Here is a 17,685-nt window from a genome sequence, read left to right on the forward strand (position 1 = left end):
GCGGGGTGAGCGCACAAAGGCCAGGAACACTGGCGGAGGCAGGGAGACCTGGAGGGCTGGAGGTCGGGTAGCAGAGATCCCGGCAGGCGGGCCCAGGTGAGGACGCGGGAGTGCGGCTGCCCCAGGACAGCAGGCGGGGGGGGGGGGGGGGTGGGGGCGGGGGCTGTGGCAGAGCTTACTGACCCCTCCGGGCCCCCATCTCCAGCACAAATCCTCTCCACGCTCCTCCCCTCGGATTTCACCTCCTCCAGGCCGCTGCCCAGGCTGCCACCCACCCTCACCGGACTGAGCCCCTCCCCAGGGCCACGCCTTTGGATAACATAATGCTGCCCTCAGAATTAGATGTCGTCCGTCCATTACCTCCTTGGATGGGAGAACCCTTAAACAAGTTAGCCTCTCCGTGCCTTCTTTTTCTCATCTATAAATGGGGGACTCAAACGGGAACTAACCCTGTGGGAGGGGAGGATTGAACAGGAGCGCGTCCCGCGACAGCTGCATCGGAGTGAGTGCTGTGTGTGAGCCGTGTTTACAGTTCCCAGCACTGCTGACTGAACGCCGACCATGGCGCTCCCCGCCGCCCCTGAGACCACCCGTCGTGGCCCCCAAGGTCTCACTTTGAGAGATGAACTGGCTTGGCAGCAGCATCAACAGATGCCCCGATGCGGGACCTGGCTCTTTGAGGGGGGACCAGAAGCCATCCTGGAAGGGGGAAGGGGTCTGGCTGGGGATGCAGCAGCCGCATAAGCCCGATGTCAGGTGATCCACCCCCCACCACCACCCCCTGCTCACCCATCTTGGGCTCCATGCCAACCTTTGGGGACTTCTGAGCCCTTCCAGCCAGAACTATTCTAATTCTTCCTTGTGGGGCTGCCCTGTGTCTTGTAGGATGTTTAGCAGCATCCTTGGCCTCTAACTCATTAGATAGCACCCTATCCCCTCGTTGTGACACCCAAAAATGTCTCCAGACACTGCCCGTTGTCCTGACGGTGGTGGGGGGGTGGGGGGGCAGCAGACATCCCCAGGGCAACCTTTTGCCTGGAAGAAAGAAAGGCTCTGGGGTGGGAGTGCTTCATCTCTTCCTTCTTCTGAGGGTTAGGGGCTTCACAGGGGGGCTTCTCTTCTGGGTCCCACTCATCTTTATATTCCTAACCTCATCACAGTTGTTGGCCACGGTGTGTGTACAGTTCACGATGGCGGGCGGGCTGGCTCGCTGGCTGGAAGGTTGGGTGGACGGAGGAGGTCCCAGGAGGGGAGACGCTTGTGGATGGGCATCTGTCTGCACACCTGTATCTAAGTTCATCGAAAAGGTGAACGCCTCTTGTTTTTATAACTGACACCAACAGTGTCTTCTGGTTCTGTGTGAGGATGGTGGTGCTGCCTCTCTGTCCCAACCCCCTGGACGGGGTCATTCTACTCCCAAGAGCTCTAGCACACACAGTGAGTTTTGAGACAGGGACGTTGGATGAGATCATTTCATTCCCTCTTCCCTTCGTTAACAGCCAGCGGAATCATGGAGTCTTCCGAGACCTTCATGAGACATCTGCCAATCACACCAGGCTACAGTGGTAAGTGGTGTGTTGCCCTGCGGATGTGCCTGGCAGGGGAACCATGGTCCTGGTCACTGTCCCTACCTTGGTCCACTCTCCCTGTCTTTCAGACTGCCTGGGCCAGTATGGGCACTTTAGCTTTTTAATACACTTGTTAAAGCCTCCCTTGCTGAAGATGGCTGATAACTGAGTTCTGATGAATGGAGAGATATAATTGAGTTCTGATGAATGGAGAGATATAACTGAGTTCTGACAAGTGGAGAGAGAGAGAACTTAGGCCAGATCTTGCAGGACATGGCCTGGTATGCAGGAAGCACTTAATATGTATTCAGTGTTTCGGGACCAAGATAAGGGATAGACACAATGAATAAGCCGAGGCCCTGTCCTTTTTCCCAAGTTGAGCTTTCTCAAGTCTTGCACGAGGGCTGTTCTTAGGGTCCCATTCCTTCCTGGGTCCCCTAGAGGAAGAGTGCTCAAGTGCCCCGGTTTGTCTGGAAAGTCCTCAGTCCCAGGAAACCCCTAAGTTCTTGGCAAACAGGGACAGTTGGTCACCCTACCTAAAGGTTCTCCTTCTCGGGCTTTTGGGCTACTGAGAACTTACTGAGTCACATCTCTGTGAGAAACCAGGTGGTCCTCATGGGCCCCCAGCTCTCACATAAGGTGTCCTTAGGAGAGGAGATGCGCGGGGAATATTCCAAGGTTGCCCAGCCTCACCCCTGGTCCTACCGGCTGGTTAAGAGAACAGGCTTTGAGTTCTTACCAAACCGAGGTTTCAGTCCCCACTCGGCCTCGATGTATGTGATAGTAAGAGCTACTTACTTTCTGTGCTAAGTAAAAATGTCTATTAAATGGGTGTATTAGTTTCTTAGGGCTGCTCTTTAAAACAACAGATGTTTATTCTCTCACAGTTCTGGAGGCAAGCCGTCGGAAACCCAGGTGTTGCTAGGGCCATGCTCTCTCCAAAGGCTCTAGAGGAGGGTCCTTCCTTGCCTCTTCCAGTTTCTCGTGGCCCCAGCTGTTTCGTGGCTTGTGGCCGCATGGCTCCAATCTCTGCCCGTCTTCATATGGCTCTTCACGTGGCCTTCTGCCCTGCACCTCTGTGTCTCTTTCTCAGATCGTCCTCTCCCTTCTCTTACAATGGAGTGCTTTCAACAAGTGTCCTAAAAATCAAAAGTGCCTGTCCTGGCCCAGCCAGCCAGCCAGATGTAGACAGTGGGCCAAGGCAGAGACGGTTGGATTTAGGTCCCATCCCCAGTCAAGGATAATCTCATTCCCAGATCCTTAATGACGTGTGCAAAGACCCCATTTCCGGGTAAGGTCCCAGGGACACAGGCACAACGATGGGCTTCAGTAATGTGCGAGAGGTATTTATTTATTTATTTAGCCCTTGAAAACCAAGTTCTTAACCAGTTTTTCTTCATTTTGTTCTTTCAAAAAATAGTTTTATTGTGACGATAGTGTAGGCCCTGGGATTCAGCTTCCAGTTTAAATAAATACTTGTGTTTTACCCATACTAATTGTAATGATTATATGTTATTTTGTGGGAAGTGGTAAAAAATTGTTCTAGGGGGTCGGCCCCAGAGATAATGAATTTACCTTTTTTTGCGTAATAGGTCTCAGCTTTTAATAAGCCCGCAATTTCCTGATGGTCCAACAAAAAAAGATCCCAAATTGCATTTGGGAAGTGTCAAGGAAAATAAGCTTTCTCTCTAAAAAGATGAATAATTTCAATTACTCCTCAGACTATCATTTTGGCCCATTAAATGCTTTCCCCATTTGCTGTTCAGACTGACATCAGGGGCTTTGCTATCAAAGAATATTACTGTCATCGTCTTTGTTGAAATGGGCCTTCCCTCTCCAGCTCCAAGGTCATTTTTTTTTTGTGGCCTTGGGAGGGCCCAGTGCAGTGCAAACAACAGCCCTGCTTGTATTAATGGCCTTTGGGAAAATGCAGTGTTGTCGGCCAAGGAAGAAATGCCAAGGAGTGGGCTGAGATTCTCGGGAGCTTCTGTAGGTTCCGACGGCCTCTCTGAAGACTGCAATTTGTTGGCTCTTGCAGGTTTCGTGCCCTACCTTAGCTGCCAGCAAGCCTCCAGCAAGGACAACATGGCCCACTGTCTGAAGATCTTCCAGGAGAGCACACAGCACTATAAAAACCAGATGGAGGAATTTCGCTGCTCGGTGGCCACTGCCCCGAGGCTGAAGCCCGTCTGCTCCGAGGAGACCGTCCTGCGGGCGCTCTACCAGTACTATCGGCAATACCACCCCCTGAGTCTGGGTACCGGCACCCCGGAAACCAGTCCCCTTCTCCTGGGGCCCAAGTGCAGGGCCCGGCAAGCCCCTGAGCCGCCCCAGGGAGCACGGACTCCAACCCACTTCCACATCCCCAGGTGGTGTGGTGCAAGGCGGAAAGGCTTGGTTTCATACGATGAGAAAGAAACATCTCCTGGGGGAGAGGGACACGGTCCTGGTCAGGCCAGAGGGGGCTGCAAACGGGGACCCCCTTCCCCGCTGCAGGTGGCCACGAACATTCAGACCGCACCTGCTGTCTCAGTATGTACACTTTGGGGTTGCTTTCTCTGTGCTGGGCACCATTATTTCACGAGGTCGATACTATTCCCATTTTAGAGATGGGGGAAGTGAGTCTGCAGAGGCAGGGTCCTTGTCTGAGGTCAGACCTCAGCTGGAACCCAGCTCTGGCAGGCACTGAATAACACCACAATAACAATGACAAAAACAACTGACAATGTGATTCTATAAGGCTAATCACCATGATGGTTTGCCCTGGACTGTTTTTTAAGGTCTAAAGGCTTATAGGAAAAGTAATGGACTCCAGAACTGTCTTTATTACTATTACTATAGTTGTCTGGGGCGGCTGACTCACATGTTTATTGGGCTTTAAAGTTTTCCGAGCCATAACAGAGAACATCTGCCCAAGAGTTTGAGATTTGGCCCAGCTCTGTGACTATTTGCTGTGTGACCTAGGGCACATTGCTTCCCCTCTCTGGGCTATAGTTCCTTCATCCAATGCAGGGAAGGATGGACTAGGTGCTCCCCACGGTGCCTTCCAGCTCTGAGATTCTGGGACTCAGTGGCCCGATTCTGTTCTGACAGCACCGGGAGGAGACAGGCGGGCAGGATCTTTCATCTCACCAATGGGAAATTGGGCCAGGTCAATTTCATGACCTGAAGGCAGATTCCTGGGGCTGAGTCTGATGTATTTTCTTCTGACCTGGATGCTTCTCCTGCTTCTTTTCTGTAGACTGTAAAAGAGCAATGTGTGAAGCTTTTTTATTAATCTGAGAGAGGAGCAGGATCTGTTGAAGAGAAAGAACTTGAGACTCAGACGCAGGTTTGAAGCCTGGCCCTACCACTTCCTTGTCATGTGACCTTGGCCAAGACTCTCTCTTAACCTCTTTAAGGTCTCCGTGTCCTGTTCCATAAGGCAGAGGCAAGAATGGTGTCAGCCCCTCACAGTGAATGAGAGCAGGAACTCAGAGGGTGTTTGTAAAGCCCCTACCAAGGTGCCTGGCACACAGAATCAACCAACCAGGGGTAGCTGCTCTTAGGGCCTCTAGAGGCGTAGGGGTTCACCCGGGCAACTGTTGGGGTGCCAGCTACCTGGGGAGCACCACCCACTGTGTGGCCTCTCAAAGCCCTCAGGGAGCATGGTATCTTTTTACAGAATGCAAAAACAGAAAGAAACCTTTCCAGGAGCCCCCGATCCCTGGCTGGGCTGGCTACCTCCCGAGAGCCAGGGTCACCGAATTGGGCTGTGCCACGCGGTATGCTGTCATGGCCAGAAACTGCTACAGGGACTTCCTGGGCATCGTGGAGCAGGCCAAGAGGGCACACCTGAAGCCATTTGAGGAGTGAGTCCGGTGTGGGGCGCAGCCGCAGGTGACAAGAACCAGGGCCAGAGCAGATGCCCCATCCCAGCTCTAGGGCTGCTTTTTTTGTCTGGCTTGTTGTACAGAAGGGGCCTTGTTGGTAATAGCAGGGCCTTCACGGTAAGCAGGCACCCTCCACTCCCCATCCCACCTCACCCAGCATTCTCCAGAAGCCCTGCTTGTGGTCTTTGCTGGTTTGCAGGGAGAAGCCGGGAGTAAAAACCCACAGGGCCACCTGTCCTGGCGGCAACCTAAGGCCCGAGGGCACTGAGGGAGGGGCATGGTATGGCCCTGCAGAGGGCAGCTCTTTGGCCTCAGTTTTCCCTTCTGCAAAATGGAGATACGATAATCCTTTAAGTTTAGGATAAATCGTCAGGATTGGAAAGTAACCTGCTGTGCTCACACAGGACCTACATAGATTAAATTTCTTCTCTTTATTATTAAAAAGAGGAGTAAGCCTATGACTTTTGTCCTTTAGAATATATGGAGTTGGGTCCACACAACCTCCTTCTGCCCCTTCTCCAGAAGTTTTGCAGTATGGAGGGCAGCTGCCCAAATATCCGGATTTTTCTCTCCCAGGTAAGGGAGTGCTCTTTCTTTCTTTCCCACTACTTTCAAAAAGGGGATGAAATGTTTGCAGTAGCCTCCCTGCTTAGCTGGGCCATCAGCCTGCAACTGGTCAGGATGGTTTCTCTTCCAGGTGGGAGCTGTCTTGGCCACGGAAGACCCCTGACAGAGGACCCCAGACCTCCAGTGACGTGTGGCTGTGCCCAAAGGACAAATATGTCGTGCAACGGGAAGATTTATCTTGAGCCACTGTCCTCAGCAAAGTATGCAGAAAGCTGATGCAGACAGCCTCCCAGGGAGAGGTGAACTTAAAGGGGGACTCAGAAGCTCACCATTCTTGCATGAGAACCAGCCCCTCACCCACATCCAACAGGCACTAGGGAAATTTCAAAACCTAAGAATCCTTTCGATGGCCACCCGCACCCTGTCTGTTTGGCAATAGCATGTCATTAATGATAAAGACCTTTCACTGTGTGGGAATAAGGAGGCTACTTCTCAGCATGCTGAAGGTTTCTATAGGCGACGGGTTTCTAGGTTGCGCTGACCTTGAGAAGAGCCAGGGTGAGGCCACTCTCTTCCTTACCTTGAGGTAGTGTTGTGCACCTGGATCAGGCTCTTAGGTAGCCCTAGCCCAGCCCTCTAACCAGCGGTCCCTGTCGGCCATCTTGGGTCCTGACGTGGCAGTTCCCAACACTGGCACGATGCCATGCCTACCCCGCCCTGGTGTTTCAGAGTCCCCCTCCTCAGGAGACCCCAACTGGCACACATGAGACGTATTTGTTCCACTGTACAAATGCTGTAACGGGACCTCAAACTGGACGCCATAAGACAACAGAAGTATATTGCTAGAACACAGAAGTGTTCTGGAAGCTAGAAATCCAAATTCAAGGTGTTAATAGGGCCAGGCTCCCTCAGAAACGTAATCCTTCCTTGAGGGAGAATCCGTCCTTGCCTCTTTCCAGCTCCTGGTGGCTTGCTGGCAATCCTCCGCCTTCCTTGGTGCATAACTACAATCCCTGTCTTTATGGTCACATGACGTCCCCTCTGTGTCTCTGTCTTCACATGGCTGTCTTCTTATAAGGATGCCAGTCACCCTGGATTAGGGTCCACCCTTTTCCAGGATGAGCGTGTCTAAACTTAGCTTATTATACCTGCAATGAGCCCCTTTCCAAAGAAGTCCTAGTCTGAGGTACTGGGGCTTAGGACTTCAACATGGCGTTTTGTGGGGACACAATTCGGCCCATAGCGCTGGCTAATACTTGTTGCCACTAACAGGCACTCTCTCTGCCCTCGCTCTGCATCCACTGGCCCTCAGAAGACATCGAATGCAGCTCCCGGAGCTGAGAGACCGGTGCAGGCATCCAAAGGCTCAATAACGGGCAGAGCCGAAACGATACAATGCCCTCGACTCCTGGGAGTCTTGCACAGGGCGGGAATTTTCACTGGGGTTCCCTGGGCAGAAAAATCAGGTGTCAAATCTTTAACTCCGATGAGTATAAAGAACTTTGATGAGAAAGGAGTTACCTCTTTGTTTTTACAAACCTCCAAGTGTGATTTAGTATTCCCTTCATTTACGCAACAGACCACAGCCGTCCGTACCTGTCACCTTGGCCTAATAGAAGCCACGGGTCCGTTCGGACCATGACTTTTGTTACATACAGCTTAACGTAATGTCAGTGTTGATCACTACTTTATAATTATGTAGTTATTAGCGCGACCATATCTACACCCTAACATATTGCTCTTCAATCTATGTATAAACACGATTAGTTCATAAAATTGTCCTATTTAATACTTTGATCATAGTTCAATATAATTAGTTTCCCTTGTAATGTCGTGTATTTTGCTTTCTGCATTTAAAAACGTTTATTGTGGGCGCCTGGGTGGCTCTGTTGGTTAGGCGACTGCCTTCAGCTCAGGTCATGATCCTTGAGTCCCGGGATCGAGTCCCACATCGGGCTCCCTGCTCAGCGGGGAGTCTGCTTCCCCTCTGAGCCTCTTCCCTCTCATGCTCTCTCTCATTTTCTCTCTCGAATAAATAAAAAAATCTTTAAAAAAAATAAAATAAAAACGGTTATTGTGAGAAGAGGCCTGCATATTTCACCAGACAGCCAGAGGGGCCCTGGCCCAGATAGGTTTCCTTGTCCAGGGAAACAACCAAGGATGTGTGTACAGGGGAATTGTCATACAAAACAAAGCAGCAACCCAAACCCCACAGGACTTGGGATTACAATCTATCCCTATTACCAAACAGTAATGTGATAGAAGAATAATTGTTATGGACAAATATTTATAATATAGGACATGAAAAACAGGCCATAAAACTGTGCAATAACAGCAAACCCATGTGTACCCACCCACCCACACACACACTATGATTCTGTTTTTCATTTTTTAAAACAGAGCGGGGAGGGGAGAGGACACTAGCCCATAATGCTACCCATGGTTATTTGGATGATGGTATATCATTAGTTATTTTTATTTTCTTGTTTGAGTGCTTTCCAATTTTCCACAGCCCACAAGTATTGTTTTCATAATCACGAAAAAAAAGTTACCTTAAAAAAAAAATCTTTATTTTAGGTATTTTAATCTTCTTGAGATCATATGTTTACAGGAAAAAAGCCATGTCTTAATAGAAGGTAGCTGGCATCTTGTTCAAAGGACTGGGACAAACCTCAGTGAATATAGTTAAGATTTTTTCCAACTTTGTTAAGACCCTGGGAGAATGACTCCCCCCACCCTGCCCCACACCCGCCTCCATCCTTAAGGAAAGCAGGAGATAGATGGGTCCCCCGCTGCCGGGGACAGGTGGTCCAGCCGGCCACGGCTCTGCTGACCCCTCATTAGTGAGGGAGGTGGAAGCCGTTTCTGCCTGGCCGCCTTTCCCAAACCCACAGAATTTGTAGATGACTGCTCTGGACTCAAGGTTGTTGAGCTCTTTGCCCGTGAAATTAAGGGGTGGCCAGGATGGAAATGCTTCCTTGCAAGGTGCTCTCATCTCGATCTTGTTCATGAGATCCTATTGCGCATCAGTGTTTAAGTCACCGACTAAATCAGTTGGTACCGCCTTTGAAAATTGGCTTGAACTGTAAAACAAAAGCAAAAAACAACAACCCAGTGACAGGTAACAAAATTGAATAACGCCATTAAAAATGGTTTCATAGTATCTAATTCTACAACTTCATGATTAAGATCACAAAGTTCAATGTACAAATCTGCAACTCCTTTTGTGGAAGCGGTCCCCCACTGTATTTCTTTTCCTTAATCTTTACCCTCTCTGTTTCTCCCTAGCCTGTAATTTCTGGAGCGTCGTCCGTCTGTCGGGGGAAGCAGAGAGGTGGTTTCGCTGCCGAGCACATTATCATTATTAGCACAAGCTGCATCCGTAATGAGCTCATTCTTGCCACTAAAAACAATTCCATTACCTGATAAGACAAATGTCCCTGGGTCTGGAGACGTGAAGAAACAAATTGAGGGTGAGGGTTTGTGCATTTGCTTATGACAACGGGGCCTTTTGTCAGGGATACTTTGGCTTCCCTAGCACTGAAGGGCTCTTTTGTGGTCAATTCTTTATCTTCCTGTGTGAGAATCCCCCGAGGGCAGGCTGTTGGGAGGGGCTGTCTGGTTTCTTGTCCAGACTCTCCAGCCCACAGAGTCATGACGGGCTGCCTCTAAACCTGATCTCAGTCACAGCTTTAACTTTGCTCCAGCACAACTGTGAAGCCTGTGGCCAGGAGGCAGACTCCTTGAATTCAGATCTCAACTCTGTGTTTTTTCTGGCTGTGTGACTCTGGATGCTTTCCTTAACCTCTCTGAGCCTCAAGTTCCTACTTTGTAAAATGAAGATAACAAAACAGCTCACTCGGGAGCCCAGTTGGTTATGAGAATACAGAGATTAGGCAGGTAAATCTGGCCCCCACGTGCTCAGGAAATATTGTTATTGTCAATTACCAACTGGGGCAAAGGGACCCAGGAATGTTGCCGACATGGGTTGGGGATGGGGGCGTTATGTCTCTGAGCCCACACGGTGAATCATTAACACAAAATGGTCCAGCACCCAGGACCCCTGGCCACTAATGAAGTACTCTTTACCAACGTATGTTTCTCCCGGGGATTCTACCTCAGAAGGGACGCAGATCAGGCATCACTGACCAATAATAAAACCCGCAGCAGTTGCTAATGTGCTTGCTTATGTCAGGCTCTGGTCTAAGTCCTTTACCTGGAATAGCTTATTTAATTAGTATTCTTTATTACGAACATTTTCGTCTTATGGATGAACCAACTGAGGCACTTTGCTCAGGGTCACACAGCCAGTAAATGGCAGACCCAGAACTTGAACCCAGGCAGTCTGAGGTCAGAGATGAGAGGATTAATGAGAAACCCAAAAGTACACTAAATGCGACAGAGTTGGTATGATGAAGTTCAGGATGTTGAGAGCTGGGTGCTGCAGGGGGATTCACGCTGGTTTGTGCCATGGGACTGCTGTGTGATCTGGCGTGAGAATCTCACCCACTCTGAGCCCCAGTTTCCTGTTATACAATGATGATGCCTTGTCGTGAGGTTATTTGAGAGGATTAAATAAATCATGCTCACAAAGGGCATGGCCTGGCATTTTGCTGGCACAAGACTCAGAGGCTGCCCTTACCTGAGCTGAAGGCTCTAGAAAGGAACACCACCACCAAAAGCAGAAGTTGAGAGGTTGGATTAAGGCCAGAGACTGGAGGCCCTCATCCCCTGCCCTGTTCTAGGCCTTGCTCATCAGACTCTCTCTCCCACCCCGAGAGTTTCAAGAGCTAGGGTCTTGGCTCTTTTCCCAAAGGCCCTCTGAGTTCCTCAAGCAGATTACTTCTCCCCCAACAAATACCCAGAGTTTCCCCTGGTGCCCAGCCCAGAATCAGCACTCTACAATGTGAGCCAGCATTAGATGGGAAGACCCAGCAGGCAGAGTCCCCACCTGCCTTCTCCCTGAAAGCCTCTTTCTCTGCTGATGGAGGTGGCCTTGGGGGGCGGGGAGAGAATGGGGTACACCAGCCACCATCAGTCTTCCAACAATAGGCTCCCCCAAAGGAGGCTCATGTGTCCCCCACAAAAGCCCGTGTTCATATCTGGATTCAAACCAGATTTATTTGGATTCTCCGAAGGCTGAGAGGGAGCATATACCCCACCTTCCCCGACCAGCCAGGGGTACCATCAGGAAGGGGCACCAGGCATCCCATGACCTGAAGGGGCCGAACACCCAACCCTAAGGTCCTTTAGGCCTTGTTTCTGGTATGTGTTCTCCTGAAGGTCACACCAAGGGCAACTCTCCCCAGGCCTCTCGATCTGGCTGAGGCACTCCCTGCCTTCTTCCATCATCTCAGACCCCGGCTCCCGGGTCTGGGTGACTGGCAGGTGCTAACAGACCTCTGGCTTAATACCATTTGACCCAAAGCCACTCCCATTTGCTTAAACTCAACACAATTTTGGTGATTGCTTATTTTTCAACCCATTTGTCTAAGGGCATTTTGGACTTATTTTATAATTTGTGTACACATTGATCACATCTGTGGTTTGGTGAAGGTTGGGGTTGTTTTATTTCCTTGGTTGTCCTTTTCCCCCTCATTTTATCTAACTTCTTTTATCTAACATTTTGAGGACCTTTCAACCAATGCGTCTGTAAAGCTTTCTATGAAATTGATTGTTGCGAACGCAGCTTTTTATTTGAACGCTCCCTCAGCCTCCTGCCCTGAAGGTGACAACCCTTTTAATAAAGACGTAAATTACTAAGGCCCTTCCTTCTAAAACAAGGTTTGAAGACTTTCTCTCTAAAGGGCCAGATAGTCAATTTTTTAGGCTTCTGGGCCATCTGGTCTCTGTCGCAAATACTCAGTTCTGCCATCTTAGCAGGAAAGCAGCTTCAGACAATATGTAAATGAGCAAGTGTGGCTGAGTTCCCATCAAACTTTATTTATAGGCATTGAAATGTTAAGTTCATATAATTTTCACGCGTCACAGAATAGTATTCTCCTTTTGATTTTCGTAAAAAAACATTTTAAAATGTGTAAGAATTCACAGAAGAAATTCTTCTTTGCTGGAGGGCCTTAAAAACACAGGTGGCCCACCGGCCCCCATTTGCCACCCCCTGCCCTAAACAACGAGTTAACCCAAGGGGATGATGCTAGCCAGGAGCTAGTCATAAGTGATGCATCTCATAAGTAATTTGTGTCAAGCAGGTGCCCTTTTAAGAGAGACCCCTTTGGGGGCTCTGGGAAACAGAACCGCCGTGCTCCCAAGACACAGACCATCATCCAAACCCACTGCCAAAATGGAGCAGGGCGAGGTAATGTGGAGCTCAGATTAGCTGGGAGGAAGCCTACAATGGGTCAACAGAAAAGGTAGAGACAAAGGCCTGGCAGAGGCTTTTCGTACCCTGCATTACAGTTAAAATCTAATTTAGATGAAATAGATGCACAGAAATTAAACGTGCGTGTGAGGCTTTGGTCGCTAAGTTGTGTACCCTGTAATGATAGCTTCACCAAATTTACTCCTGTGGCTGGAAAACAAAGATGCTTTTTGGGAAATTTGATTTTGTTGTTTTACAGATTGTTTTAGCTTTGAGAATAGTGCAAACCCCATTTCTGATCTGCCTGAAACAAAAATAGAACATTAAAGTGTTTAAGATTCAATCAAAGGCTTGCTGTGAGCGGCACAATATTAAAATAACAGACAGATCAATTCAATTTTTATTTTGAACATGATTTGTCACAAATAGATAACATTGATTATATGGTAGCAAATGTAATTTATATATACGAAGCTCTATGCCTTTGTCAGAGTCATCATTAAGAAATTTGACACATATGCAGGAGAACAATAAATGTCAACTGAAATATATACCAGTTAGATATCAGTGCGCGATGCTGCCGTACGCTATACTTAGAAGTAATAATATGCAGTCTAAAGTAGCTTGCGTTTTCAAACAAGAACTCTTTACGTTGTCATTTAAAATAGCTCATATATCTGAAGGTCAGGAATAAATGGGACTATTAGCATGAAAAGCTGGTAAAAGAAAAAGTAATTTGTTGTTCATTTAACATAACATGTTACAAAATAGCTCTGTAAAGTATTCATTATTTCTCCCCCCCCGGAGGCTGAGAAGACAAGATGAAGGCACCTGGTTCTTAATGGAGGGCTTTGTATCGCATTTTTCTTACCATTAAATCTTGATTCAGTGAGATCTTTGTAGTAATTACGTGGTTTGTGCCGGGGGCAGGTAAATGCTAAGAAATAAAGCTGTCTTTCCAACTGTGGTCTCTGCTGGCTCTGGCAGGCTGTTGCCCAGGTCCTGGGTTTTGTCCTCTTCGGTAGTGCCATTTGGTCCAGGCATGACGGGCATGACACTGGGGACGAGTGGCAAGACTGTCAGAGGCTGAAGATGGAGGGTTTTGATGTGACAGATGCAGGAGGGAGGGAGGGAGGCTCTTGCTGTGTGTCTCGGGAACGGTGGCTGATAAATCAGGATGTGAATGCAAATACAGACATGGGACCGTCTTGGGGTCCCAGAAACCACTCAGTCACCTCTCACCGGAGCAACCCCTCCTACCAGCCACAGGTTCTGAACTCCAAAATATTGTAAACCTCTCTCTCCTTTTTCTTTTAAAATTGGATACAAAATTAAAACTATAAAAAATAGCATTGACAAACACCTCTGTGACCACCATGTGGAATTAGCAAAGACGAACTTTTTGTCATATTTGCTTTGCATCCTACTGTAACAAAAAATAAATGACATTACTGATAAGGAAGGATTCTGGGGGGCGCCTGGGTGGCTCGGTCGGTTAAGCATCTGCCTTCGGCTCAGGTCATGATCCCAGTGTCCTGGGATCGAGCCCCTCATCGAGCTCCCTGCTCAGTGGGGAGCCTGCTTCTTCCTCTTCCCCTGCCCTCCACCCTGCCCGTGCTTTCCCACTCTCTCTCATAATTAAAAAAAAAAAAAAAAAAGGAAGGATTCTGAATGCCCATGTTTTGATATTTTGTAGTGCATATGCAGTGGGTAGCAGTATTTGGGGAATAATAATGTACATAAATGGTAATTTCTCTATCTAAATGGTATCTTCCCAACGTTTGCTTTTCTCCCTAACAGGACATTTGGGGGATCTACCCATATTGCTATATATGGACCCTTCATTTCTTTTTTATTGCTAAAAACGTCTGATGGGTACAAATGTCATGTTGTTAATTTCATTTATATTCTGCTCGTTACTGGCAAAGGTAACTCAAACATTTATTTTTTTAATTTTTTTATTTTTTAAAGATTTTATTTTATTTATTCAAGAGAGAGAGCACAGGGGGAGGGAGAGGGACAAGCAGACTCTGCCCTGAGCACGGAACGCCATGTGGAGCTCAATCTCAGGAGCCTGAGATCATGACCTGAGCCGAAACTAAGTCCAACGCTCAACCGCTCAACCTACTGAAAAACCTAGGCGCCCTGGTAACTCAAATATTTATTATTCGGATCTTCCTTTGTGCGTTGCCTGCTCGCGTCCCTTTGTCCATTTTTCTATTGGGCTGTCCTTTTTATTATGTATGCTGGATACTAATTCTCTGTTGTGTCCACTTCAAATACCTTTTCCGAGGCTGCACTTGTCTTTAATCTTGGTCGTGGTGTCTCTGTGAATAACTCAGGCCCGCCTGTCTGCCCCGCTTCATTGGCTGTCTGTCACGCATCAGGCACTGCACTGAGGGTTTTGCATGGTTTATCTTGTTTCATCGTCCCAGCCACCCTGTACCGGAGGGCTACTGTTATTCCCGGGGAAGTGCTGAGGTTGGAGGTAGGAAGTAACCAGCCCAGGTAATTCGGGTAGAAAGGCAGGACACCAGGATTCGAAGCCACCTCTGCCCTCCTGAACAGCCCAATATCACAGGATGAGAAGTGGTAAAAGATTAGCAAGTGTCCTTGCGCACCCTTAGAAGGGAACATACATAGTAGTTCTCAACCCTGACTGTTCATCTCCAGGGGAGCTTTAAGGGTACTGGTGTTGGGCTCCACCCTCTAGCTCCCCTAGGGTGTGGCCTGGACGTGGGGTTTCTTTTAAAGCTACCTGGTCAATTCTGATATACAGCCAGGGCTGAGAACCTCTGTTCTAGAATTTGTAGCTTTATTAAGATCTAGGGAGCCTCATAGGTCTCAGATATGGACCTAAATTTCATCAATTTAGGGCAAGATTTTAAATGCTGGATAGGGTTTCAAGAAAAGAATGTCGAAAATACAAAGAGAAAAGGCTAGTAAAGAAACCGCCCCCCGCCCCGGGGTGCTGAGCCCGAGCACTGCTGTTCTGCTATAAATTCGAGGCATCCCTGGAGAGGGGAGGGAGAGCTCCTTCTGCTCTCATTCTTGGAATCTTGGGATGAATCACCTGCAGTGCTCTGTCACGACGCCAGTCCCAGAATTGCTAACTGGAGCTGTTTCTGGATTCTAAGAATTGAACAGTAAATACCCCAACTCCTGCCCGACTCCTGTACCCCATGCCACCATGCCTCAGGCCCCAAAAGTAACACCTGCTACCTGTCACCAGCCTTCCACTCACTGGGGTCCCAGGAACAAGTGGGCAGGCTGGCCAGGGGGCGTGGGAGGCCACATGTGGCCAGAAGGCCAGGCCGGCTGAGTTCCACACAGGCCCCCACTGCTCTGCCTGGGTGGCACCGAAAACCCCAGGACCTGGGCACAGACTCTGCCTGCTCAGTGGCCTCGGGAAGAAGACCATACAGGCCCGTATCTGGCTTGGGAGGGAAACCTGGGCCTGGCTGAACCACCTGGCCTTAACCTAGTGTGAGTTCAGGTGGCTCGATCCTTCCGGGCAGCCCCTTGGATTACGGCACCCGTAGAACTTTCCAGGTAGGAGCCGGGTCCAGGCCCTGTGAGGAGATGCCCAGGCCCTTCGACTCACTTACCATTGCCTCCCAGGGAGAAGGATAACTTGGGGAAAATATTTGCATTTGACAGAATATTCCAATTTCTTAATTTTAAAGTGCTCTTTAAAGTAAAAATGAGATGAAAAAAATGCCTAGACTTGGCAAACAATTTGGACGATTTACAGAGAAAGACAAAGGGCCATTAAGCACGGAAAAGATGTTCACCCTCATTCATAGTAAAACAAACACAAATTACAGTTTAGGGAACAACACTTTAACCTACCAAATTAAAAAATGATTAGACAATTCACTGTGCTGGAAAAGGTACGACGCGCCCTCCTGTTAGAAGGAACCGTATGAAATTACCAGTATTTGGCTTCTTGGCCTATAAGGCTGGCAATTTGGCATGGGTCCGCCATGTCATGAAGTCGGTTGGAGTGTAAGTTGGTATATTGGCTACAGAAGGCAATTTGGCAATCCTGACCAAAGGAAATCTATCTTAAACATTTATTGGACAAATTTTTACAATGTAAAACAATCATAAAGGATAGTAGTTGCATGAATATTCATGATGGGGAAATTTTGGAAAACACGTCTATGTCCAGTAGCAGAGACAACCACACCACAAGCCCTCCTCAGTGGAATCTATGAAGCTGTAGGAAGGATGAAGAGGCTCTTTCTGTACCATTAGAGAATAATATCCAATTTATCGATAGTACAAAAAGCAAAGTGAGAATGGTACCTATTGCTACCATTTCTCTGAAATAAAAACGGTGGGGCTGGGGCTGGCTCTATGAGATGGCCACACCTGAGTGCACAAGTTGAATATTTCTGGGGACAAAAAAAACCCCAAAACTCTGGTTGTCTCTGGGAAGAGGAACCAGAGACTTGGAGGGTGAGGGCGGACAGAGACATACCTTGTGTAAGAATACTCTCCTGGATCTTTTGCATTTTGCACCACGCGCATGTATTAATTTTTTTAAGCCCCTCTTCCTTCACGCCATGGACAGGCTTTAATCTAAATAATGACTGCTCTGAGTCCTGTGAGAGGCTGTTCTTGCGTGGGGTCTGCTTCTTCCCCTAGCATGTTAAAAGCTGGGTGGGCAACACATGGGAGCAATGATGACTTTATCAAATATGAGAGAAATTCACTGCCTAAGGAAATAAAATACGTTCGAACAGGCCCCACAACGTGCCCTGAAAGAGAGAGATGGTGGCAGGGGAGGACCGGTGGGAGCTTTCAGGCATTACCTCTGATCAAACTTGGCTCCAGTCCCACAAATCATTTCTGAAATGTGACTTCAGAACACAGAGAATGCCAAACTTAACATCTCAACGTCAAACCAAGGGCATTAAAAAATTTATTATGGCAAAGATACAAGAGAGATGACCACATTTTTAACAAGGGTAAAGAGACTGTAACACATCTTCTTGGACCGTGTCACTGCTACAAAAATTAGACCTGTGGAAGAAAGCATTTTCAGCATGAGACTCATTTGCTTATGGAAATGGGACCTCAGATGAGCAAACAGCAGTTAGCCAGGCCCCTGGAATTCAGATCTCTTTGACTGAAAGGCTCTGCTACACCAAGCAGAGCCCAGGTGATTCTTACTAAGCAAAACCAAAGAACATCCTCCTCTCTTGTAACTTCTTAATGAGCTGAGAGTGAATCAGCTGTGTTACGCCAAGGATTTTTTTTTTTTTTCTTTTTTTCCCAAAACCAAGAGAGTCTCTGATGGGCCTGCAGCTGCGGGCCTGGCAATGCCTTCCCAGGGGCACCCTAGCCTGCC

At 48.3% G+C, this 17,685-nt stretch overlaps 2 protein-coding genes across 8 annotated transcripts in view; one reads left to right on the top strand and one right to left on the bottom strand.

The window, feature by feature from the left end:
* Positions 1-17,685, top strand: part of SPMIP5 (sperm microtubule inner protein 5) — a 21,497-nt gene continuing 3,812 nt past the window's right edge. Inside the window, exons 1-7 of one of the 7 annotated variants that reach the window (XM_073904142.1) lie at positions 669-756; positions 1,500-1,565; positions 3,607-3,825; positions 5,233-5,419; positions 5,916-6,016; positions 6,138-6,306; positions 9,296-9,468. In XM_073904142.1, coding sequence (XP_073760243.1) covers positions 750-756; positions 1,500-1,565; positions 3,607-3,825; positions 5,233-5,419; positions 5,916-6,016; positions 6,138-6,283 — 726 coding nt within the window. In that variant the 5' untranslated portion in view covers positions 669-749 and the 3' untranslated portion in view covers positions 6,284-6,306; positions 9,296-9,468. Of the gene's footprint in view, positions 97-668; positions 757-1,499; positions 1,566-3,606; positions 3,826-5,232; positions 5,420-5,915; positions 6,017-6,137; positions 6,492-7,279; positions 7,521-9,295; positions 9,469-17,685 lie in introns of those variants that run through there. The other 6 variants (XM_025880742.2, XM_073904143.1, XM_073904144.1 and 3 more) reach the window with 6 other exon arrangements.
* LOC112830714 (pancreatic lipase-related protein 2) overlaps positions 17,242-17,685 on the bottom strand; it is an 18,714-nt gene continuing 18,270 nt past the window's right edge. The window contains exon 13 of the mRNA XM_025880745.2: positions 17,242-17,357. Within this exon, the coding sequence (XP_025736530.1) occupies positions 17,294-17,357 (64 nt within the window). The 3' untranslated portion in view covers positions 17,242-17,293. The remainder of the gene's footprint in view (positions 17,358-17,685) is intronic.

This window comes from Callorhinus ursinus, unplaced genomic scaffold, assembly GCF_003265705.2.
Source record: "Callorhinus ursinus isolate GAN/ISIS: 27379988/994484 unplaced genomic scaffold, GSC_fseal_2.0 scaffold20, whole genome shotgun sequence".
Classification (NCBI taxonomy): domain Eukaryota; kingdom Metazoa; phylum Chordata; class Mammalia; order Carnivora; family Otariidae; genus Callorhinus; species Callorhinus ursinus.